We start from the raw sequence: 23,904 nt of genomic DNA on the forward strand, positions 1-23,904 counted from the left end.
GTATAACATCAACATAAATGAAAAAACTGTTTAAGGGCAGATTATTATAAAAATGTTTCAAAAATCAATAGCATACCATAAAGAAAATAACTTCCTTCTTTTGACATTACCTGTAAAGCAAAGACCTGTGGCTTACATCAGAGGGTCTATTTATTTGAATATTCAGGATTGGTTCCCAATTACTAAATTATACAATAGTTCTAAAAAACCAATCCAGAGTTCATCTATATTGTTTCAAAGAAAATACGATGCCCTTTCTCCAATTTGGACTTAGTCTTAGTGTCCTTATTTAACCCTGGGGTCCAGAGGCCATAAAGGGTAAAAGTAAAGAGCGCACAAACTCTCTACAAGCAAAGTTTTGTTTACAATATAGTTGAAAATTAAATAGCAAACTCCATACAAAATTAGGTGTTCACATTTATCTTCTGTAACAGTGGCATTACCTCTAGCATCCTCCTTAAGGACCTAGAATGACAGGACTCCAAGTTTCCATCCCAGAACTTCCAACTCCTGGTGCACCCCACCACAATACCCCTTGCAAGCTCACAGTAACAGAAAACGAAATGATATCGTATGTGGATTATAAAATGCTGTGACTCCACAGAAAGGTTATTGTGAAAGAAGGTACAGTAGATTCTGCTGGGGTTTTGTTAAATAAAGCTATCTATTTTTTTAGGTGATTAAAAATCACCAAGATCCTAAAAGTGTTCACCTTAGGTCCTTTATTGTGGGGTTTTATCCTTTTTTGAGGTATGAAAGAAGCCTACCCACTCTGTAAGTCAGCATTAAGGTGGTTAAATCAAAGCTGATGGATGCTAACTCTCAATAAAACTTTTTTTTTTTTTTGCCCAGGATCAATTTGCCAGAAGTTAGACTAAGCCAGGCATCTGGGAGATAGAAACTATGAAAATGCAGTGCCCTGCTCCCTACCAAGAAACCCATGTCCTTCCCCTCCATGCCAAACAGTAAGTGTGCAGATGCCCAGACTCCAAGACCCACACTGTACATCCAGGAAAGCTTGGCAGACCTTTCAACTCTGCATCACATGCTTTCTTCTCTTCCCACTCACTTAATTAGTGTGCCTTTCTTTTATTTTTAAAAATTGTGCCTGTTTCAAATTTGTATTATATTTTTCAGATGTCTAATTTCAGATATGTTTTTTCCCTCGTTAGTCTCTTCCTGCATTCCATATACCAGACAAATATTAAAGGTCTGTAAAGCCAGGCAAGGTTCCAAAATATTTCTAAATGAAACCGCCATAGGTTGAGAGCATAGCAGAAGAAGGCGAAGCTGTAGGACAAGGATTTGAACAAACTGGCTAGAAATGTATTGGAAAATCTATTTAAGTTGCCATAGCCATGGATGAGGTTTCAATGAGGCATAAACATCCAAGTTACTGACAAAAACAATATATTTCATGATCACTCGAAATAGTCTAGTTGTCATGGTGCATTGGTTTTTTTTTTATTAGTAAGTTGCTCCCTCTTAATTTTTGTTTCCTTTTTTAGTATTCAGGAATTGAAAGCATTTAAGAAAACATTCAAAATTCTGAGACTACATGTAAGTGAAATATTTAATGTATGTATTCATACAAGTTACATCATTTACATAGGCTTCATTTGTATATAATAAAAATTTCATCATAATGAAAAATTTTCTGGAAAGTTATAGGTCAATTTGTTTAACATATGCTTTGGATATACAGCTAAATAGGAATCATTAAAAAATTTTTTTAATATTCCCTTTAACGATTAAAAAAACCTCATTTCTAAATGTTTGTTTTTTCTTCCACTTGCTTCATTTGTAATCTATTTAATTTGAACTGTGCAAAGATTGGATCTTTTCATAGTTAAGAATATATTTGTATACTTCAATAAATTTGTTCATTGCATAGTGAACATGTAAACTTACAGAGGATCTATAAATTTTAACCTAATAATCTAAAAGTTGTGAAAGTTTATATAATAGTTGGTTCTAAGGTTGTTTTTGTTGTAATTTAGATTTACTTTGATTTTTTTATTTTTAATACATGTCTCAATTGAAAGCAACAAATAAAAAGTCATGAAAAGTTAAAAACCAAGTAATGTTATCCTGACTATGAGAATTTAACCTCACTATATTGTTTGAATTTTTCTCCTAAATGTAACGAGTTGCAAATGTATTGTGCTGCCTCTTAAGACTGTTCAAAATTAATTTCAACAGTGTGCATTTAACATAAAGTTAACTATGTTTGCATCAAATAAAATGTTTATTAATGAAAGCTATTTATCATACAAGAAACAGCAAAGATAAGTCATCATACAGAAATGTACACTAGAAGTGACAGATGTAAAAGTGCATGCAGAGATTTCTGTTTAAAAAAGGAAGTAATAAACAATATCACTAAAATTACTGGGTTTTGATCCCTATACTCTTAAATGAGTAATAGCTTTTCTTTGAATTTACAACTAGAAAATGCCATAACAGATAGGACTAATACACATTAGCAAGCAGGTGAAATGGATGTTCTTGGACTTTATCTTTACAACTACTGTGCTTGACAAATGTGTGGGGTTTTTTTTCCAATAATAACTTTCTTCAAATATGGGGTGGGCATATTACTGCCAGGTTGCTCTGGTTTATACATGGTTTATCTAACTTTGTTTTAAACCACAATTATTTTAGCCTCCATTTGTGTTAGACACCATAAAGAACAGAATTTTTGTTAACATTCAGTAAATGACATTTAAGTCTTTCTCTCTCTCTCTCTTATTTTTTTATTTTTGGCTCAATAAATTTTAAAATGTGTGGTTATCATAACCTAATATTGTCTTTGTCTTCACTGCAGTGGATTTCCGATCAAACTTTTCCCCTTCTTTTAATACTTTAGGGAATTTTCAAACGTCGGGATGTTTGGCTGTAATGCCCCAAGATTTGTTCTCCCTGAAAAAAATCATAGTGACAATTTATTAACTACAGAGCAACGTGGCTTTTAGGGGTCTGCAATTTCTATTTAGATTTACAAATAATCATCTGTGCTCAATAGACCTAACATTAAATCTTAATCATAGTTAAGGTTTCTTTCCATGCAAGTACTTTATCTGCTAATTATCTTTTTTTAAGTCTAAAAATTGGGCTGAGTCAAATTGGTGGGGCATTACTTTTATTATAAGAAAATATATTTAAAAGTAATTCTACATTGAATTACATTGCATATGCAATGGTGTGTACATTTAAAATGAATCAGAAGTTGGAAATGTAAAAACTATTTGTATGTTTGAATATTTAAAACTTTTGTATTACCACTTTAATAACTTTTACAGAAAGATATTGGAACACACTAGTACAGTTAAAACCTTAAATAAAACTGATGGGAAATAAAACTCCTTAGATTCAAAATGGTTTATTCACACAAATTTAATAGGATATATCACAATTGTTTGGTCCATAAATATTTAGGGGAAATAGTTTCTATACAATGCATTTATCAATAAACAAAGAAACATGGACAATTTTGCTAGACCACTTACTGTACTATAAACACGAAGCTCAATATATAAGATTATTGAATTTATCAACTATTTTTGAAAGAGTGCACAACTGCTTTCTATGACATGTTTGTCCCTCTAACAGGATACACCATAAAAAGAGTTTCAGAAATAAGAGGTAAAACAGTACAAAACTAGTGAGGTGTCAAAAGGGCTTAAAACAGTTAATTTAACAAACAACACATATATCCTGATTTTTCACAAACTTACTTCCAAGTTATATCATAAGGCACATAGGAGAACTGAGTTATAATTAGTCTACTTAATAAAGTAGATCTATAGTACCATACATTGTTCTGTCAAAGAACAAAATTTATAAGTATCAATATTTTACCTGTAAAAGTGTATTAATAAAATCTCAGCCTTACCAAGGTTGTTTGGTCTGGTTAGTGGTAAATGCCCAAAATGTAATAGAAATATGAAAAGTCAAGATTTAAGCTCCATATAAGATGATAACCACACTTGCTAAATATATAATGGCAATCACACCTTTCTTCTGTTACAGTGTTAACTTATCTTCCATCATCTTTTTTAAAAAATAAGCTACTTTCTGTGCTAAATTTCTAAAGACCCTGAGCAAAAGTTACAATAATGCACTTTAATGTGGGCAGTGAACTGTCAATATGTAACCACACATTTATACAGCCAGAAGGACACCTTTAAAGTCTATTAAATAGCCACTTTGACCACCAGAGGAGATTTAAGGGGTCCACAAAGTGGAGAATATGTGCAAAGTTATTCTTAACAATCCACTAAAGCAAGACATATATCTTGACTTCTTTTTTAGTTTTATTTTTTTTAGGAAATCCACAATCTAATCGGTACTTAACTACAACAGAAGCATATAGATGAACATTCACCACTGCCCAGACCATTAAGATTTTAGCTTTAAATTAAAAGAAAAAAATGCTACTGTAAACTAGGAAATATATTCAGATCAACATCCACCAGGCTTCTGAGTTTATCTAAGATTAATAATTTCAAATCTTAAAGCCAGAAAAGCTGTTTTTTCTGACAAATGTATCAACCCGTGCCAAAATAAAATAAAGCAAAACAAAACCAAAGAATTCTCGTTGTTGGTTTTAGTCCACTAAGTTTTTTTTAAATGTTATTCATATAGAATGCCAGATACAATATTATGGTACAGCTGAAGCCAATTAATAGAGCTCGCAATTAAATTATACTGATCTTTTTAACTTCTTAAAAAATTATATTTTGCTTATTTCCATTTTCTTGGGAAAAAAGCCAATTTAGAAAGAGTGGTTTTACAACTATCATTTTTAGCTTTGGAAGATTAAAAGTACAGAATTTCAAATTCTATATGGAATTTTCAGGATACACAGGGAGTTTTAAGTGTTTTTCAAGTGTTTAAAGGCAAATAGAGTTCTGTTGGGAAGTATCCCTAAGAAAGGGAAAGTCACATTCCTGGAATCCATCTCCCACCTAATTAATCCTAAATGTTTACAGTTGCTACAGTTAACGATTTTGTTCAATCATATTCTTCAAATGCAAGAAAAAAATAATCGAAACACTTGTTCAGTTTTAAAGTAAAGGAGTGGAGTTTTCAAAATTCCATAAAAACACAATTGCAAGATTTAAAGAATTACTTATCTGATTCTTTATTAACCTAATCACTTAACTGGGAATATGCTTATTTGCCTATCAAAATACCATCCTTTTTTGTTTTCTTCAAGATTCTGGAAATAAGCAACATACAATTTTAAGAGGCACTTAAGCTAACGGTTCAAAACTCGCTTTATCGACTGAAAGATCTATTTAATTTTTTAAAAATCCGAATACACTTTGTAGACAAAAAAAAAAGGAGGAGGAAACCTTTGTAAACTCATGCGCCAAGTGGCTGTAGATGCGACACATCGCGCTGCCGCCTCTATTTCCCAAGCATCTTGCGGGTTGGGGGAGAGCGTCTTGTCGGTAATAAAATAATAATGAGAGCGACGGCAAAGGGAGGAACAGTGGACGACCGTCGTTAGAAAAGGCTGGTGAGCGCGCGCGGGGGGCTCCCGGGCTCGCCGTCCCCGCGGCCCGGGCCGGCGGCCGGGGGGCTGGAGGGCGCGGCGGGCGCGGCGGGCGGCGAGCGGGCGCCGGGCGGGGGCGCGCCGGCCGCGGGGTCTGCGCCCCCGGTCTCCTGCCGCAAAAGGTTCCGTCTGAATTTGGCTCGTGCGTTTTGGAACCAAACCTGCAAACCAACCCCAACGATCTCTTTACCGGCGCCGACCCTCCCTCTCCTTTGCTGTCTTCGGGGGGCTCTCGTTTTAGGTGCGGCTGCCTCCTGGGGGAGGGGGGCCTTTCTGCTTTTGCGGGCTTTTTTTTTTTTTTTTGCTTTCTTTTGAAACAAGGCGCCTGGGCGCCTCCCGGGGCCGGGGCCCCGCGCAGCGGCGACGGGAAGGCGTCCCGCCCCGGGTGCCCTCCGACCCCGCTCCCCGGGGAGAATTCGCGGATTCCCGCCGGAGAGCGAGGCGGCCCCGGAGGGCCCCGCGGGCGGGCGCCCCGCGGGCAGAGGCGGCGCCCACAGCCAGAGGCCCGCTCGGCTCAGCAGGCGGCGGCCCCGGGGGCTCAGCGCGACCCGCCGCGGCGCCTCGGGAGCCGCGCAAAGGGCGGCCCGGGCGGCGGGTGGCGCGCGCGAGGCGGGGCCCAGGCCGCAGCCCAGCAGGCGGCGCCCGTCCGCGGGGCGGGGAGGCTGCGGCCCGTGTGCGGAGCCCCGGGCGCCTGGGCCCTGCGGGCGGCCCCGGGAACCCCAGTGCGCCTCGGGGAGACGACTAGGCGGGGCGCCCCGCGGCGGCCCGGGGCTGCGGTCGGTCTGCACAGGGAAGACACGGTTTCACCGGCAGGGGGAGGGCGGTGTACGCAGAGCCAACGAGGAGGTTCCTTACCTGCAAGACTCTCTTGGTCAGGCCCGTTTTCTGGGCGAGCTGCTTGAGGTCCTTGGCGTCCGGGTTGTGGTTGATGGCGAAGTAGGACTTCATGGTCCGGAGCTGGTGGTGCTTGAAGGAGGTGCGCATGCGCTTGGTCTTCTGCGAGGGCGGGTAAGGCTGCTGATCCCGGTCCAGGTGGTCGGCCTCGTTCTCGTTACAGCCTGTTGCGGTGACGGGGAACAAACAGCTCAGTGCAAGCTCTTGCATTAGCCCAGGTGCTGGCGGGCTGCATGATGATGCTGCCCTAATGAAGCGGCCGTGCAAACGGCTGTGGGCCCAGTTAGGAGCAGTATGTAGACAAAATAAAAGAGGTTACTGCCAAAGTCAGCCAAGCTAGTCTTAATATGGACACAATCAAAGTTTATATGTAATTTAAAAATACTAGATCAATCCTCTTTTGCTTAACAGTTGCTAGAAAAACTTGGGAAAATGAGTAAGCTGTGAGCCTGAGAGAAACCTCCTAGATAGAAAGAAAAAACGTGTGAATTACTCTTAGTCTATCAGCACACTGCCCCCACCCACACAGAGTGCTTGCAGACCCCACATTTTGTCTGTATTTGTGAAATGAGCCGCACTCTCTGAAGGCACCGCGTCTCATTGTAAGGGATGTGCAGGCAAGCGGCCGCAGCCCCCCAACACCTGGAGTTCCTGATCCCACCTAGTAAGGGAGAGTCCAGGTCAGTTCCGCCTTTCAGCCCTTCCGACATTCCTAGAACCTTCTCAACCAGGAAAAAGTGAGTGCTGGAGAGGGTGGAGAAGTTACAGACAAACATTTGTAGATTTCTTATGGAATCATAAGAGCATTATTTTGGAAAGCTTTTAGCTGCAACTGGTTAACACGGGGCTATGCCAGGAAGAAAACAGTTTTTCCTTAAAGAGTCATTTTAGTAAGTGTTTCTGGACGAGAACGAGCCCGGGCTTCTGCTTGCCCACTTCATGCCTGAGGCACTCCCCACAGCTCTCAGTTCAGAGACGCTGATGGGGCTTGTTTCCAGACTCAGCTATTGGCCCTTCTTGCTCAGGATGTGTGCGAGTGCGGTTTGAGCTGTGCCCCTGGCAGGCCTGACAGAAAGATTGTGGCATCTCCTCTCCCCTTGCCAAGCCCTCCTCAGTACCGAGGGCAAAACATCCCAGCCTTTGAAACCGGCCTGAAAGTCACTATCCCCAGGATGTAAAGCTGTGCATTTAAAAGGTCATTTCTACTAACCTACTGGCTCTGCCTGAGAAATATGATTATGAAATGAAAACATTTTGCTTAATATTTACTGATTCAGCCAACTTCACAACTTAAAGGGCATGGCAACTTCTTATTTCTTTAAACCCTTACTTCAGATATTTATCTGATGCACATTCAGATCTGACCATACTTCATTTTAGTGCATTACAATAAAATATTCAAAACCAACCTGATCATGTCACTGGGGTGGGGAGGAAAAAACTGAATCTTAAAGAAAGTGAGGAAAGTCTTAATGTTAGCTCTTCCATTCTGCTTGATACAATATTGGCCTGCTATGCTCTAGCTAGAATTACTTTTTACAAAGTATTTTCAGTAAATCAGCATATACACAGAAACACAGCAATTTTAGTCATAACCAAAAGGTCAGCCACATCACATCCATTTTACAGTTCTCCCTAATGTAAGAAGTCCAGGCATGAACTAATGTTTCCTTTGTGTATATTTCCCTAAGAGGGCACACATGGCAAAAGAATAGCTGAGTTGACCGAGGGAAAAACTATATCATGTTCACCTTCAATCCCCTAAGTCAAGCACAAGGCCAGGAGCTCAAGAAGCATTCAATCACAATTTTGAATCTTTGACTATTAATGCAAAATCAAATCAACTTGAAACAAAATCCAAGTTAGATACAAATTTTGGACATAGACTTCTTAGACCCCACCAGAAAGGGTAACATATCCAGAGACAAGAGACAGAATATACTTTACATTTTATCCTATTTCAGCTCAGTGGGGATATGTCAAGTTCAAATATTCTACAGAATTGCACTTTCATATCCTCAAATGGATGAAACAGCCTCTTATGACCTACTATAAAACTAAACTTATCCCAGTAAACTGAACTATACTTCACAACCAGACTGTGAATATACCCACAGCAAATGGTCCGGGAGGCACACCTTAGCCACTGAAGGCTTCTTCAAATAAGATTCAAGTCCCATCATATGTGGGTAATGTGAGTAATATTTTTCTTGAACAGCATATCAAACTGAATACTACACTTGGGATAGAAGACTTAAATTGGTGTTTAATAATGCCCTTAGCCATCTCCCCCACCTCCACCCCACCACACATTAAGGTAATATTTCTTAGAAATGAATATAATTCTTAATCTATATGCCCATTAGTATTTAAAATGAAGTTTATGAAAAATAATATAGAATGGTTTGGTAAAACTGCTGTTCTGAATATGTATTCTACATCCATTATTGCTAATTAAAAACTCAACCGAGAATTTTAATGCATTAAACACAATTAAGGAAAATGTTTCCACATAGTATACAATTCAGTGTGTAAGGAGTTAAAGTTAGCTCTTTATTGAACATATATTATTGTACATGATCTTCCTGTGACTCTTATCACTTGTATTATTCAACCTAATAGAGCAATCTGTTTCTCCTACAAAGTAACTCAGTGCATTATCTAAATTACTTGTGTTTAGCTACAAATGCATTATGCAAGATTGGAAGTCATTGTGTTTCCCTATGGTCTACTTCTAAAGCTATAGGAGTTTTTCCCCCTGAATTATGAGATGGAATGGGAACTCACTTAAAACTGTCTCAAACATATACCTATAAGTATGCATCTGGCATTATAAGGTTAATGGGAATATTATATATTTTAGTTTCCAATCACTTACAAAATGGTCACCTGTAACACTACAGAAGGTGTGTACCCTTCTGAGAGCTAACCGATCCCTGGGAGACCACTAGGGGTCAGTGCCAGGCTAATTTAACAGCTACCCGGAGATTTTTGAAGTTTAGAAGCCAAGAAAGAAGCTGAAGGAAGGGAGATTTTGAGAAGTGGCCAAAATTTGGTCTCTCAATTAATGCTAAATTACCCAGAGAAGAGCCATCTATTCTTCTCACCCTTGGAGGGCTGTATTTCAATCCAGCATTCCAAACAAAACCTCCCATGTCTTTCTCTTAAATATCTGCACCAAGAGGGATACAAATTAGGAATATTCTCATTAGAAGGCATTTGCCTTATGCCAAGCACTAACTGGTATTTGCCAAGTTTCACATCTTCTCTGGAGGTCTTTGAGCCATAAATGTATCGTGTGCACATGTTTTTAAAAATCTATCAATGTAGAGATCATATTTGTTTAGTACTCATGTTACTCTTTCTGAGACTAATTTACACTTAAACAGAGCTGCCAACATAAGATCCAAAGAAAGCTAAAAGGAAGAGCTAAAACTGTGGGTCTACTTTATTTCCTACCTTTTAACATGTTTTCTAATTCACTGAAGATTTTATTTTGCTAGTTTTGTATCCAACCAGCATTAGATCCACAAACTTTTCGTTTTTTTCACGGTGGGTTGATTTCTGGTCAGGCATCTATGACTCAATTTCTCCTGGTTATTTTCATCTGACCTTAAAGAAATAAATACTATTTACTTGTATCTCTGAGAAAAGTCCAGAAAGAATGGTGTGGATGTTAATTAAAAGGCATCCAGTCTGCAGTGTGTGATGTACAAGCCCCTTCAGGTTAAGGAGGCCTCCGCAACTTTTTCCTCCTGCGTGAGCAAGACAGCAATAACCTCCGAGCAGCATTTTAATGTGCAAACTAAAGACCTAAGTGGACGATTTTCATTATTTTTAAGAAGTAAATTTGTGCTCTCTAGTTCTGCTCAGAGAAGCAGGAGCTCAATCTTAATGTCCTTAAAGCTCTCTAATCTAACTTAAAGTAAGATCCCAGATGAAATCAAATTTAGTTAATTAGCTTAAATAAACGAGAGAAAACAGGCTTGCCGTTTGGCTGGAAATCTCCGTCCTTCTGGACTCTCTCCAGCTGAGGGATTCCCTCGCTCCAAAGGTTACGTGGACTCCCCAGTTTTCTCTCTCTCTTTCTCTCTCCCTCTCTCTCGTTAGAGGCTTGGTGAGTGGCTGGACATTCTAATGTCATCTTCTGTTCATAAAGAATAATCAGTGCCCTGCCTGCCCTGACCCGGGGACCACACGTCAGAGGACATGAAGTAAGCCCACTGGGCCAACTGGCCGCGAACCAGAGCCCCGGACGAAGCTGGGGACTGGAGAAACCCGAGGCTGCGCCTGCTGCCCCCACACGATCCGGCCCTACTGTGGTCTGCAGAGAGCCGACTGGCCCTTTCCCCCAGTCCACCGACCTTGGCATAATCTCCTAGGGACAGGTGCACAGGTGCGGGGCTCTCCCCTCCTAGCTGCCCTGGGGGTACTGCCCGCTGTGCCTGTCCAGAACCGATCCATCCCCACTCCCCTCAGTCAGGGGAGAACCCCAGGCGAGAGACGTGCAGAGGCTGGGGAGGCCGCTCACCCTGCACAGCCTTCCCTGCACTCCGGGCTCAGGGCAGGGCTCCTAGTCCGCATGGTCACACTGACTGTGTGACCTTGGGCAAATCCCTTATCTGGCTGAACGCTGTTCCTACGCCTGAGCAACAGCGGTCCTGCCCCACACCAGGCCCTGGGCACAGAAGAGAAAAACAAGCAAGATCTGGGCCCTGGAGTGCCCCTGCTTTGGCTGGAGTCTGGGAGGTGACAGTAACAGCCTGGGGCTGCACAGTCAGGTCCCCAAGACACACACCCCTCCCCCGCCTCCGCCAACAGAATGGACCCCCCTAGCCTGAGCCTCCTGCCCGCTGAGAGTCCCAGCCAGGGCTGGCTGGATAGGCGAGTCAGAGCAGCTGAGCCAGTCCTTAGGCCTCCCCAAGTTAGCCTAGGGCTTTTCGGACCCCTTTTCCCAGTGACCCGCAGGTTACCATCTGAAAGGCCTGTCGGCATCCTCACTTGGGGATGAGTGTGGGGGTGAGCTTGCCGGTGAGGGGCGAGACTGATAAATGGTAGGTGTGTCCCCCAAAGCCAGGGGGAAAGCTTGCTGTCTGGCCTGCCGCCTGCGTCTTGTTGGTGAGAAGGCTGGAGCGGGACAGAGGGCCTCCTGGGCGGGCCTGACCTGGCGGCACCTTCAGTCTTCGGTGTTGGGGGGCGGGGGTTCTGGATGTCCCGAAGGCTCGTTCCCCGGGGAACGGGCTGGCTGGACGTGCATGCTGACCCTCAGAAGGGGCAGGCCAGCTCAGCTGTGGAGAGCAATTCCCTCACAGCTTTTTTTCACCAAGATCAGCCATTTGTGGTTGCAACACCCTTGCCAACTGGTTCCTGCTCAACTCCGGGCTGGCACCCACAGCCTCTGCCCCCTCCACAGACTGTGGTTGGGCTCTCGAGGGTTTTTTTTGTTCAGTGTGTAGGAAAACCTCCTCCAGGACCTATGGTTTGGCTTCCACACAGGAATTGCCCTGGGGCTGTTCTGCTCCAACAGGAGTCAGAAACTAATGGGCTCATTAGCTAATGGGCAGCAAGGATTTGGCTCTGCCCGTTCGGGGGAAGTCATTGAAGCCCCATGGTTATGAGCGTGTTTTTGCCACGAGCTAAATAAAGGTCTCGCTCCTCCCCTCTGCCTCTCCCACCCCCTCAGCCCTTCACCCCATCTTCCCCTTCCTTCCGAGTGAAGCGAGTGGTGGTGAGAAGAGGCCTGTCCAGCGAAGCACCCTTCCTGCTACCAGATCTTGGGCGGGAAGGGGCTCCACGGACTCCAGCCCAGGGCGCGGGGGCTAGGCTGGGCGACACGCGGGGCGCACCTGAGCTGTAGTTGACGATGTCCACTCCCAGCGCCGGGCTCTTGCGCTTCCGGGGCCGCCCCTTCTGCACGGTGCCGGTGCCGTTGAAGTAAGGCAGGGCCAGGCCGCCGCTTTTGGCCGCCAACTCGGTGTAGCTCAGCTGCGCGGGGTACTCCCCTTGCAAGAGGGTCTCGAAGTGGGCGCGGCAGTACACCAGGCTGTCCTTCATGCCGAAGTGGTCCCCTGTGGTCAGGGTCTTGTTGCAGGTGGAGCAGGTGAAGCAGCTCAGGTGGTAGACGGAGTCTCGGGCACGCATGACCATCTCCGACGCGGAGATGCCAAGGTGGCAGCGGGCACATCTCTGCACAGAGAACCTTCTGGAAGAAAACAGGGTGCGGGCTGAGGCACAGGCGGGGCCATCGCCGCCTCGGTCAGCCGTGGCCGAGGCCGAGCCCCGCGGCCGCCGGGACGCGCCCTCGTTGCTTACGGGGCCCTGCTGGGGACGCAGGACCGGAGCCCTGACGTTAGAGCCGGGAGAGGCGGGCAGCGCCCCGCTCCCTCTCTTTCAGGCGGAGACGAAAACAAGTCCGCGCGCAGTGGCGCAGCCGTCGGACACCGAGTGCAAACGCTTCACCCGCCCCGCCGCATCCTGTGCGGCGGCCCCGGGCCGGTTACGGGCGTGTGAGCGTGCGCGGGGCGGACGGGGCCCGGGCGAACACGGCGCTGCTGCAGCGCACGCCCGGCTTTCCGGCCGCCTTCGGCCGAGCGGAGCCGGGCCCTGCACGGCGCTCCCCGGGGCAGAGGCCGCCGGCTCTCTGTGCGCCCCGCGCGGGTCTCTGCGACCGCGACCGTCCCTGGCACGGTCGTCTACCTGGTTTCCCGCCACCCTCCAGAAACGCGACCCCCGGGCCCTGCTGCCCGGCCACCAGTTCCGTTCCGGCGCACGGACGCTGCCCAGTTCGTGGCAAACGGAACGAAACCCGCTTCAGCCTCGGTGGCCGGAGACACGTTCTCAGCCCGTTCCCGGATTTCCCCAGGTGGCCTCAGGCGAGCTGCGAAGTGCTCGGGGGATCTGGCGCCCCTCCACCGCCCTCGCCAGGTGCACGGGGCCTCCGGTCTCGGCCCTGAGAACCGCGCGGCGGAGAGGGCGGGGGCCCCGCCGGGTGAGGCGGGCGCGCGAGTACCTGTAGTAGTCCTCCTTGCAGTAAATGCTGCCGTCCTTGGCGAAGCAGGTGAGCTCGGACTCGAGGGCCAGCTTGCATTCACAGCACTTCAGGCACCTCAGGTGCCACTGTTTGTCCACGGCCAGCAGGTAGTACCTGTCCGAGATCTTGCCCCCGCAGCCGGCGCACAGAGCGGGCTTCTCGGGGCTCAGCGGCGGCAGGCCCTGCAAGGCAAGCACGCGGCGCGCCTGAGACGCGCGGGGAGCCCCGGGGGTCGGGCCTCCGCGCCCAGCAAACGCCGGCCAAGCGTCCGCGCGTCCTCCCGGGCCCGAAGCCTCAGGGCGCGCCAGCCCCTCCGGCCTCCCAAAGCCGGCTGGGCGCGCGTTCCCCTTACAGCTGTGGATGTTCCCAGCTTGAGTGATTACGAGCCAAAAATTGTGGCTTTCAACGCACGCAAAATAAAACGACGGAAATTGTTGTGGGGGTGGAAAGGAGACGTGAGCGAACACAGGTTGTTTTTCAACACACGACGTCACGATGCCATTTCCCTGAACTCTCACGGGCAGCGCTGACATTAAAAGGAAGGCAGGGGCCAGACCTGCGCCCGGCCTCCGGTCGGGATGTGCCCGGCAGGCCTCGCCGCCGTCTGACCGTCGGGGGCCCCGGCTCCCTGCCTGGTAAGGGTGCCAGTGCCGGGCCGGCCCCTCCGCACAGCCCCCGCCTCCCTGGCACCGACACGCCGGGGGATCTTTGTCCTGGAAACCTGTCCGGCGCGCTCAGCGACCCCTGGCGTCCCTCCCGCGCGGCCGAAGCGGGCAAACCTCACCTTGACCACCAGCCCCGCCGCGAAACTGGGGCTTGGCGGACGCTCTTTGTTCTTAGACGACTTAGCCACGTTTAGGGGAAAAGAGCAGCTAACCGCGGGCCTGCCCTCCCGACTGGCGGGGGTGGGCGGACTCCCCCGCCTCTGGGCCTGGACAAGGGAAGGCTGTCTCGCCCCCGACCCAGACCAGGAGCGCCGCCCAGAATACGAGCAGCCGACCTGCACGCGTCCGCGTCGCCTACCCGCGGCCTCGGACCGCGCTGCCCGCCCGCCGGGGACCTGGGCTGCTGCATCCGCGCCTCCCGAGCGCGCGGCCCCGTCGGGCTGCAGCCGTTCCCGAGACTCTGCAGTTTTTGTCTCCGTTAGGTGAGGAAGGGAAGCGCATGGATTATTCATTGGTTTTCATTATTAAGCGGACAAGACGTTTATTAATATGAAGCGCGGCAACAGCTGTACTTATTCCTTCGTCTAAGGTTGGAAAGGCCCCGCTCCTCCGGATTTCTGCCAGGGCCCCCCACCCGACACCGCGTCCGGAGGCTGCACGCAGCGCTGTTCCGGAGAGGGGCCGGGCCGTGCCGCCCAGACCCGGGAACCGCTGGGCCGGTCCGCGAGCTCCGTGCGCCCGGAGGCCTGGAGGCGGCCCACTGCGAAGAGCCCTCGGGGCCCCGGGGCGGCTCTGCCGCCCGCCGCCCGCTGGCTCGCCTGCCTCCCGGCCGCCCACCCTCTCCGGAGGCCCGCGGTCGGGGGCCCGGGAGACTGGGAGGGCGGCGGAGGGACGCGCGCGCCTCCCCTGCTCTCCCTGCCGTCCCGGAACGGCGGCGAGGTCTCAGGAGCGCAGGCGATTCAAATCAGAAGGGGGCCTTTGCTCGCCGCGCAGACGGGCCGGAGGGAGCCCGCCCGCCGCCCGCGGGAGGCGCCCCACGCCCGCCTTCCGCCCGGCCGGCCGGGCCCTCCTTACCGCGTCGCGGCCGCCGAGCGCGGCGCCTTTGGCCAGGCGGGCCTCGGTCTTCGATCTGCGCTCCATCTCCTCCATGATGCCTTGGATGTGGCCTCCGGAGATCCCGTGGAAGAGCATGGCTGGGGGGCGGAAAGGACACGAGTTGTCTTCTGCTCGGCACCCCACTATTTCCATACACACTCGCCCGGGGCGCTCAGCTCATCCGAGTGAACCGGCAGACGGGGCCGCGGAGGCGCTCGGGGACGCAGGGCCGGAAGGAGCGGGAGGCGGATGGACACCGGTCAGCTCGGAAAGGAGGGCGAGCGCGGAGAGCGCGGCGGCTCCTGCAGGAGATGCGCAGGAAACAAACCCGGGCGGAGGGCGAGGAGACCGCGGAGGCCAGTCTTGCTGCGCGGAGAGATCGAGTTACTAATGGGAAACAACTGCAGCGGGGGAGGAAAACAAAGTCTGGCGGAGAAGAAAAATAGTTTTGAACACAAAGAAAGAAAAGAAGTGCTATTTCCAGCGGTCCCTGGCTGCTTGCAAGTTCCCAGCGCCGGTAGGTCGGGTCGGGGACCGCTCCTGCCGTAGCCGCGTCCAATTTGTTGAAGACTAGAGCCAGCCCATTTTTGATAATCTGGTAGGAGGAGTTCTCTCCCCGGAGCTCCACGGATTTTTATTCAGACAACAAAGACCTGTCATACTCCTCTCAACCCCCTGGTGATGGGCAAGCGGGGACAAACATTACTAAGGGGGGCGGAGGGGGAGGCAGTAGGGGGGGCATTCACTCCCCCCCAACACACACACACACACACACACACACACACAGTTCCCAGCAATCATGTTTTAAAGGGGAAAAGGAGCCTTTATCGTCCCCGCCCTGGCACAGGAGCCAGAGAGCTCCGCTATTTGGTTCAAGTTCAAGATCAGACTCCAGCTCAAGGCATAAAGAATGTCAGCTCCAAACTTTGGGTTTCCTCCTTGTAGACTTTCTGCACGAACCCGCCCTTACAGGGGACCCCCAAATAAAATATAGAGAGAGAGTACAGAAATTCTCTACTCCTCATCCTCTCTCAACGCACTTTTAAAAAGCAGGTTGCCTTACCTCCATAGGGGTCCACCTGGCCCTGTCAGGGGCTGAGCATCTCCCAAAGGGAAAAGGAGGCTAGAGGAGCCTGTTTCTGGAGTTCATTTTTGACAAAAAGATCTTTCAAAAATTAGTATCCCCAGGGCCTGAGCTTGTAGGCAGGAGTATGCAACTGAGCGGTGATCGCTCATGGGCGATGTGTTCTCTTACCCAATCCAGGTTTGCAGGGAATCTGCTGGCGATACTGTGCCCTGTTTGGAATTGGTCAATGTGGCCAGGGACTGGGGGCCCTACGGTGTGCTGTTTCCCACCGCCCTTGTAGGACAGGGGACTTGAATACTGGACGCCCCACACATTTAGGCAGATGTGAAAGGGGCTTCTCGCTGCGGAGGAGAGAAGGCAAAGCTGACAAGCAGAATGGCCGACCTGTGCCTCACAAGAGGCAGGATTGTTCTGTCTCCCTCTGTTCCCATTGCAACAGCCCCTCCTTGGCCCTATTAAAAAAGTGTCCACAATACTCTGATATTGTCGATTCATGCAAACCCTGCAGGAGCCCTAAGCACAAGAATAGAAGCAGCCACCAGCCCCGCTTTATCCAGAGAGAGGAGGAAGCCCACCTGCTCTCCCCTGGGATCCTCCCTCTCACCTGCCTCAGTTTCCCACCGCGCCCCAACGGTGGCTTTCCTAGGAACTGTGGCACTCGTCTCCTGACACCTCCTGGTTACCCGGGAGGAGTGCCTGGTGCAGACTCCCTGCCCCTGTGGGAACAGCCGGCGCTTGGCCATGTCTGCAAAGGTGAAGGGAGAGCAGGAAGGGAAGAGGCCGGCGTGAGGACGAGAAGGGGAAGGACGGAAGACAAGGCCCCAGGGAGGGAGAGGCTGCCCTGCAGCAGCCGGACTGCCCGTCTCCCAGCAGCGCCTCCTGATGCCGCTGGGGTCACCTCTCCCGTGAAACCCAAGACTGCGCCGCTTCCCCTTGCTCTCTCTCCAGGGTTACAAATGATGTTATTTGCAGACTGGACGCCGTTACAGTCCTCCGGGTGCCAGTACAGCTCATAAAACACAATTTCACACAAAAATGAAGCCAATCAAGTGAACTAAGCTGGAGACCTCCCCCTCACTTTGGCAGCCCTACCGGACAGCAGGGCTGCTATTTACTGTAAGTAATGTAATTAGCTCCTTTGGATGGAAATCAATGAGCTTTGCAAACCCACGTGTATAAATGAAGGGGCCCAGGGAGGGCCGGGGGCAGCAGCCCTTTCAGAGACAGCAGGTCCTCTCACAAAGGGGCAGAATGCCTTCCCACAGGTCAGCAGTGAAATGGACTCGGACCCCAAGAAGGGCAAGAAAGAGGAGGGAGCTCGAGAACGTCAGTCAGTTAACCCAAAGGAACTCCAAGGAAAACGTAAATATTGAATCTGAGGACCCACTTTGTCTAGTTTCTAAGCTAAACTCTCCCCCCTCCAATGGTGGCATTTGGAATTAGTTGGCTATTGTTGGGTTTTGACCCCAGACCACCACTCCCTCTTAGCAAGAGATGAAATTTGGAGACTTCACGAAGTGAAAGTTTAACAAACATCTAGGAAAAAGCCAGAACTTTCTGAAGAGTCTCCAGGGAAGCCCCACACAGAAATCCTGCCAGCCCTCCAATCTTTCATTCATTCGTCCGTCCCACACCTATTTGCTAACACTCTTTCAGGACCAAGCAGGGCACAGCACTTGCTGCACTCGGCTTCTGGGTGGGATCCCAGCTATGCCTGCTTTTCCTTATAAAACTCAGATGATAAATTCCTGCACCCAGTGAGATTTGCTACTTCCCATAAAGAAGCCAGCTGCCAGGATCCTCCCTTCTCCGCCAGTGCAGGAAGTGTGCAGAAACCTCGGGGTGGGGCACGGGCTCTGCGGCAGTTTGGGATGACCCCGTTAGTTCTGCAGAAATTGCTCCCCTTAGGTCCAGCCCAGCCACAGTCCCTTAAAGAGAAAGCAGAGGCCAGGGCAGAGGAGGAGGAAAGGGTGCCCCGAGAGCTGGGTGTGTGCCCTGGGCTGTCCTAACCTTTTGTCTTGGAGCCTCGGGAAATTCGCTAAGAGGGGCTCCCTCGCTCTCCACGGACAGTAAGCACGCTGAAGCGTCTTTGTGGCGCTGCCTTCTTTTGCCTTGCAGGAGGACGGCTGGGATCCCGCACCCCGGGATGCCCGTGGGCGCTCCACAGAAGTCGAGCCCTCGCCTCTCGCAGCAGGACAGGTGCACAGGGCTCGCCCGCCCGCCGCTCGGACACAATCTCCTCGAGTCCCCTCTGAACTCAAAGCTCCGCTCAGAGCAGCGGAGCAGGGCCCTGGCCAGGCACTGCCCCACCTCCCGGCCGCGCGACCGGACACAAGCAACCCACTCTTCTTTCTGCTCTGCAGCCACCCATCCAGCTACTGCGGGCGCTTCCAGGAAAGCAGGCGGCTAGATCCGGCGCAGCCGAAGAGTCGGGACTGAGGTCGCAGGGGCCGGGGATCCCCAGGAGGGCAGCAACGTTGGGCAGGCGGCGGCCCAAACTCCCCAGACGGGAGGAGGAGGGGAGCTGAAGGGAATGCAGGGCTCAGGGTTCGGAGGAGAAAAAAACCCAGCCGACCTGCGTCTGTTGAGAGCACAGGCCACTCAAGGTCTTTGGACCTGGATTTTGGAGGCCAAGATCTTGTGTCCCTTGATTTGTCCTCAAAAGGACAGGGGTCACCTTTCCTCCTGACCTTATTAAGTTGCTTGAGGAGCCCTGGGTCTGAAAGGTGCAGCTCCTGAACAGGTTTCCGGGTTTCGGCCCAGGAGTGAGCCCCTCAGGGCCGGGGACACCAGGGCTGGGAACCGCACGCCCAGCGCCCCAGGCCGGAGGTGAGCGGGTGGCCCCAGGCCAGTGTCCACCAGTGGGTTAGGGAGCCTCGATCTACCACCACCGAGGCGAGCAGGTCCAGGCTGAGCCACCAGTCCGCTGGGCTCCGTCCCTGTCACCCTGTATCTTCCATAGAGCCGCGCGCCAGACCAGATGGAGGGGCCCGCGCCCCGCGTCCCCGGGCTCACCTCTGCGGGCCGCCGCCCCACCCGGGCCCTCCCTTCACACCTGGGGCCCCGGGGGCCCTGGGCCTGACGGGGAGGCGCGCTTCTGAACCCGAAGCCCTGCACCTGACGGCCGCGAGGGTGGGACGGAGCCGGGCAATGCGGGAGAAGCCAGCCTGCGGCCCAGCTCTCCGCAGGTCAGAAGCCGCGTCTCCCCGCGGCCCTCTGGCGGCTGGGCCCCGCGGCTCCGTGACCCCCGGCCCCGCGCCCCGCCCGAGGCGTTCCCGGAGAGGCCGTGCGTTAGCGCCTGAGGGGCGCGACTCAATTTCCGAGACCAACGAGCATCCCTCCGCTTGCCACCCAACGAAGACGCGCACACGCACGTGCAGACTCGCACTCCCACGCGTGCGCTCCGGCCCACGGCGGAGGGCCGCGGACACGGGAGGGCAGCTGGCGTGCCACTCACCTGCCTCCAGAGGGGTGCCGGCCAGCATCCCGGGAGCGCGGGCGGGGCGCGGCGCGGCGGACGCTGCAGGGCGCGGAAGAGCCGCAGTCAGCAGCGGGGCCGGGCGGGCCTCCTCCGCGCGCCCCAGACGCGCGCCAACCGCCAGGCGCGCCGCGAGCCCAGGTGCCGAGCGCTCCGGTGGGGCCGGCCTGCCTCGCCAGCTGCCCGGCGCGCGTGCCTCCCACAGACGGCCGCTGGGGTCCTGCCTTGGGGTGCAGTTCCCCCCAGAACCCGGCCCTGGGCGGGCGAGGGCGGGAGGCGGCGGCCCGCAGACGGTTCCGCTGTTAATCCAAGTAAATAAAGCGATGGATGGAAAACAGTCTCCCCCTGGGTCTCTGTCGGATTGACCCGAATCCCTCACCTCTGACCCGCAGGCCCCTCCACCTGCCTTTTATTTTCTGTTTACGCTTCCAAACTGAAGGGGGGAGGCGGGGGCGGGCAGAGGGCACAGGCGCGGGCCGGTGCCGGGGACACACTCCGGGCCGCGCCCGGCCTCCCAGCCTCCCAACAGGCGGGGAGGTGTTAATGGGGGCCTGGGCGTCGCGCGGCCTCATAAAGCCCGGGGCGTCCCGAGGCTGCGGCGCCCCGGCCTCCCGGCCTCCCGGGTCCCGCCGCCTTTGCCCGCCCGGAGCCCGAGCCTCAGGGACGCCGCGCCAGCTGGGGCCGCATAGACGGCCGGCGGCGGCCCCGCGGGGAGGGATCCGAGCCGCCCCCTCCCCTTCGGGCTGCGCGCCTGCCTCCCGGGCCCGGGGACGCGCCCTGCGCCCGGGGCGGCCCCTCCGCCGGGTCCGGCTGGAAGGTGAGGATGCGACTCACCCAACCCGGGGCGACGAGCTCGCCGGGGACGCGGAGCGCCGGCCCAGCCGCCCGGTCTCAGGCTCCCAGGGCGCAGTCGAGCGGCGAGGAGGCGGAAGAGGGGCCGGGACGCGTGGCGCGGGCCGTTTCCCCGCACAGCCCCGCCCCGCGGCGCCCCGGCTGCGGCGGCCGGGCTCCGGGAGGGGGTCCGGCGCGGGCCCCGAGGGCGCGCGCTCTGAGCCCCCCCTTCCATCCCAGGTCCGGACCGGGGTTCGGGCGCGGGGCCGGGGCCCTCCTTCCCCAGGACACGGTCTTCACTGCGGTTGCCACCAGCCACCGCGGCCCGCGAGGTCACCTTCTCAGTTCGCCTCATTCCGGTGTCCGTTCTCACCCCGCCTCTAGCTGCGAGACGCCCCCCCAAGCCCCATTTCGGTCGTTTTCGCAGCCAGTCGTGGGGGGACAAGCCTCGGGGGCGGCGTCGGGGCTCCTAGCGAGGCCGTCGGGGGACGGGCGGCAACACCGCCCCAAAGCGCTTCACGGCTCCACTCTGCCCCGTGCGAGGCGGCGGGTTCCATCCTCTTCGGGCTCATGAACCATTTTAGGTATTTGATTAAAACATACATTCTGCACACGCACATACACACACACACACACACACACACACACACACACACAAGCACACGCACGCGCACACGCGAGCGCTCCCTCCCTGAGGCGACACCGAAGCTCGCACTTCAAGCACAGATTTCGGGTGGGAAGATGCGGCCGTCACGAGTCCCCATCCCTCCGGAGCCAGGATTCTCGGGTTTACCCTCCGTGACCCATTATCTCAGAAAGGGGCGCCATGAGCCCAAACTTGAACCCGTTTGTGGGGCGGGGACGCCCCGGCGCGACGCACAGCAGCGGAGACCCTGGGGCCGGGCTCTGCGGGCTCCCCGTGGGGCGCCGCCCACCCCGCACGCAGTCACACTCACACACGCTCGGGCATCCTTCTAACTTTTTCCTACTGGGAGGGGATAGCTTTGAAACCCTCAGAAATGCCATTTAATCGTTTGTTGCAGAAGAGTGAAAAACAGCCCCGATTTGTGAACCCTCCTTCCAGGACAGACGTCTGTCCACCGTCCACGCCTGTGCCCCGGTGTAGAGACGATTGAACGGCAGGTGTTGGCGCGGAGGACGAGGCTCCTTCCGAGCTACCCCGGGACTGGGAGGTCTCCACGTGCCCACACGACGGCCAGGGGCCGGTTGCCGGGTAGCGGGCCCCCTTGCCCAACCTTTGGAAACGAGCTGCGCCCCGTTGGTCTCCGGCGGCGGAGCAGGCGGACCGGCTAAGCACAGGCGCCCCGCCAGGGACCAGTTCCCTTCGCGCGGTCCCCTCTGTCCAAACACACCCGGTTCGGGAGCTCCAAGTTTCACGGGGGAGAAAATAAAAGCTCTTCCCTTCGTTGCTCCCAAAATCCTGGGGCCAGCGTGGCTTCTGCAGTCGGAAGTGCGCGCGGTGACCCACCTGCTGCGAGGACTGGCGGGCAGGGCTCTGCCCCTGGGGAAGGCCCACCTGCAGGGGCAGTGCCTTCTCCACCCCCTGCACCCTACAGGGCTCCCCAGCTTCCGTGGGTCCTTCCACGACAATATAGAAACCAGCCTCTCCTGATTTATGGTGCCTTGTGGTGGGAGTCCCCAGAAACTGTGGAAGTGGAACAGCATCGGGGTTCATTTAAATGGGGAGGTCTCGATTTCTCGGCATCCACGTGTTTGTATACACACACCCACTAAGAAACCTGGATTTTTACTTTACAATGTGCGAATACAATATAGTTTGAAGCTCCCGCAGCGAGCCCCATTTATGTGGCCATATTGTGTTTAATGTGGGAGCACCTGCCCGCCGGTATCCTTGACGTGATGCTGGCTCACCAGCATCTCCCCAGAACCACAGCGAACTTCAGACCTTGGCTGCCCGCCCCAGACGCAGAAAGACTACGAGGGCCGCCCTCCCCGCCAGAGGCTCCTTTGCTGTTACCAGCAAGGCCTGAAGTTCTGCCGGGGTGAGCCTCACGCGGGGGTCCTCCGTGATGGACATGGAGCCCTTTGGGGAGACCTGCACTGGAAGGAAGAAAGAGCCGCCTCCAGGCAGGAGGCATGCCGTGCTATTTCCGCCTGCCAAAGGGCTTTCTCAAAAGCCTGCCTCACATCTGGGCCCCTTTGTGAAATGAGTTTCTTTTCCTCTTTCTCTTGTTCCTCCAGAAAGATGGACTTCTAGGGCTCCATGTCTCTCTGCGCCCGCTCTAGACTGCTGAGGCCCCGACCCAGAAAACAGCCTTGGTAATCTCCAAAGCTAGTGGGAGACAGGCAGCCAGCTGTCTTATTGTTTGTCCTTGAACTGAGGATGGAAAGGAAATCGGCTCCAGGAGCTCGTCAGCCTTCCTGGACAAACTGCCTCCACAAGCACAACGCTGATCGCCTTCCGATTCCCCTCATAGTAATTCCTGGAGAGGACCACCAGCCGGCCACAGGGACTGCTTTTTACATCCTCGGGGGTTGGGCACATGGGCACCACAGAGTGCCTACCAAACCAGGGCACCAAAAAATGCCAACAACCTGGGGAACAATTTAATATTTGACATACAAAGAACGTAGGTCACAATCAAGGGGAAAACCAGACTCTTACTGAGCTTCTTTTTCACTTATTTTGCAGCTTAGAAGTGCATTTACATTGAGTTGAATGTGGGAGAATTAAGATATCTGAAACTTCAGGCCACTGGCAGAGACTCACACAGCCCCCCGAGATGTTTGGGAACCTTTTAGGTTCTGCAGGGAGAAAAGGCGGATGGTCAGGTCTGAGCAGAGCCAGCCTTCCAAGCAGGCAGCAGCCTCATGTTACCGAACAGCTTCCACTGGTAAGGGAAGGGTCTCCTGGGCCACAGCAGCCTCAGAGGACAGGGAGGAAGGTGTGCAGACAATGGTCCCTGTGAGGAACTATTGGCCCAGGCTGGAGACAGATGCCCACGGGGCTTCCATGAGGCTGCAGCGCTGGGCACAGATGCACAGCTACCCAGAATGCTCTAGGGATGGATTGGCTGGGCTGTTCCACAAGAAATGGAGGAGGTAAGTGTGGGAGGGAGAAGCGTCTAAGCGGCCTGACCCCAAGTCAGAATGATTTAAAGTTTTTATTGAGAGAACAGATGGAAGATGAGAACATTTCTTGATGCAGGATGGCACTTCCTGGGCACTCATATGCTGCATAGTTTAGCATTATATCAATCTCCTCACAGCTGAAGATAA

The 23,904-nt window shown here is 52.6% G+C and overlaps 1 protein-coding gene across 1 annotated transcript; it reads right to left on the reverse strand.

Annotated features, from left to right (window-relative positions):
• Nucleotides 1–1,692: 1,692 nt before the first annotated feature.
• LHX9 (LIM homeobox 9) lies at nt 1,693–15,892 on the reverse strand. Its single transcript, XM_036909443.2, has 5 exons — nt 15,227–15,892; nt 13,467–13,669; nt 12,304–12,659; nt 6,419–6,621; nt 1,693–2,922 (listed from the first exon to the last, which is right to left on the reverse strand). Exons 1-5 carry the CDS (start codon nt 15,398–15,400, stop codon nt 2,866–2,868), a joined length of 993 nt encoding a protein of 330 aa, XP_036765338.1. The 5' UTR covers nt 15,401–15,892; the 3' UTR covers nt 1,693–2,865.
• Between the last annotated feature and the right edge of the window lie 8,012 nt (nt 15,893–23,904).

The sequence above is a fragment of the Manis pentadactyla genome, chromosome 9 (assembly GCF_030020395.1).
Source record: "Manis pentadactyla isolate mManPen7 chromosome 9, mManPen7.hap1, whole genome shotgun sequence".
NCBI lineage: Eukaryota > Metazoa > Chordata > Mammalia > Pholidota > Manidae > Manis > Manis pentadactyla.

Bases quoted from the DNA above. Each gene is read 5' to 3' on its own strand.
- LHX9 (XM_036909443.2), bottom strand. From the start codon at position 15,400: ATGGAAATAGTGGGGTGCCGAGCAGAAGACAACTCGTGTCCTTTCCGC. The intron at 6,622-12,303 runs GTGCGCCCCGCG...TCACCGCAACAG, and splicing joins CATCGTCAACTACAGCTCAG to GCTGTAACGAGAACGAGGCC. The intron at 2,923-6,418 runs GTAAGGAACCTC...GATTTTTTTCAG, and splicing joins TGACCAAGAGAGTCTTGCAG to GGAGAACAAATCTTGGGGCA.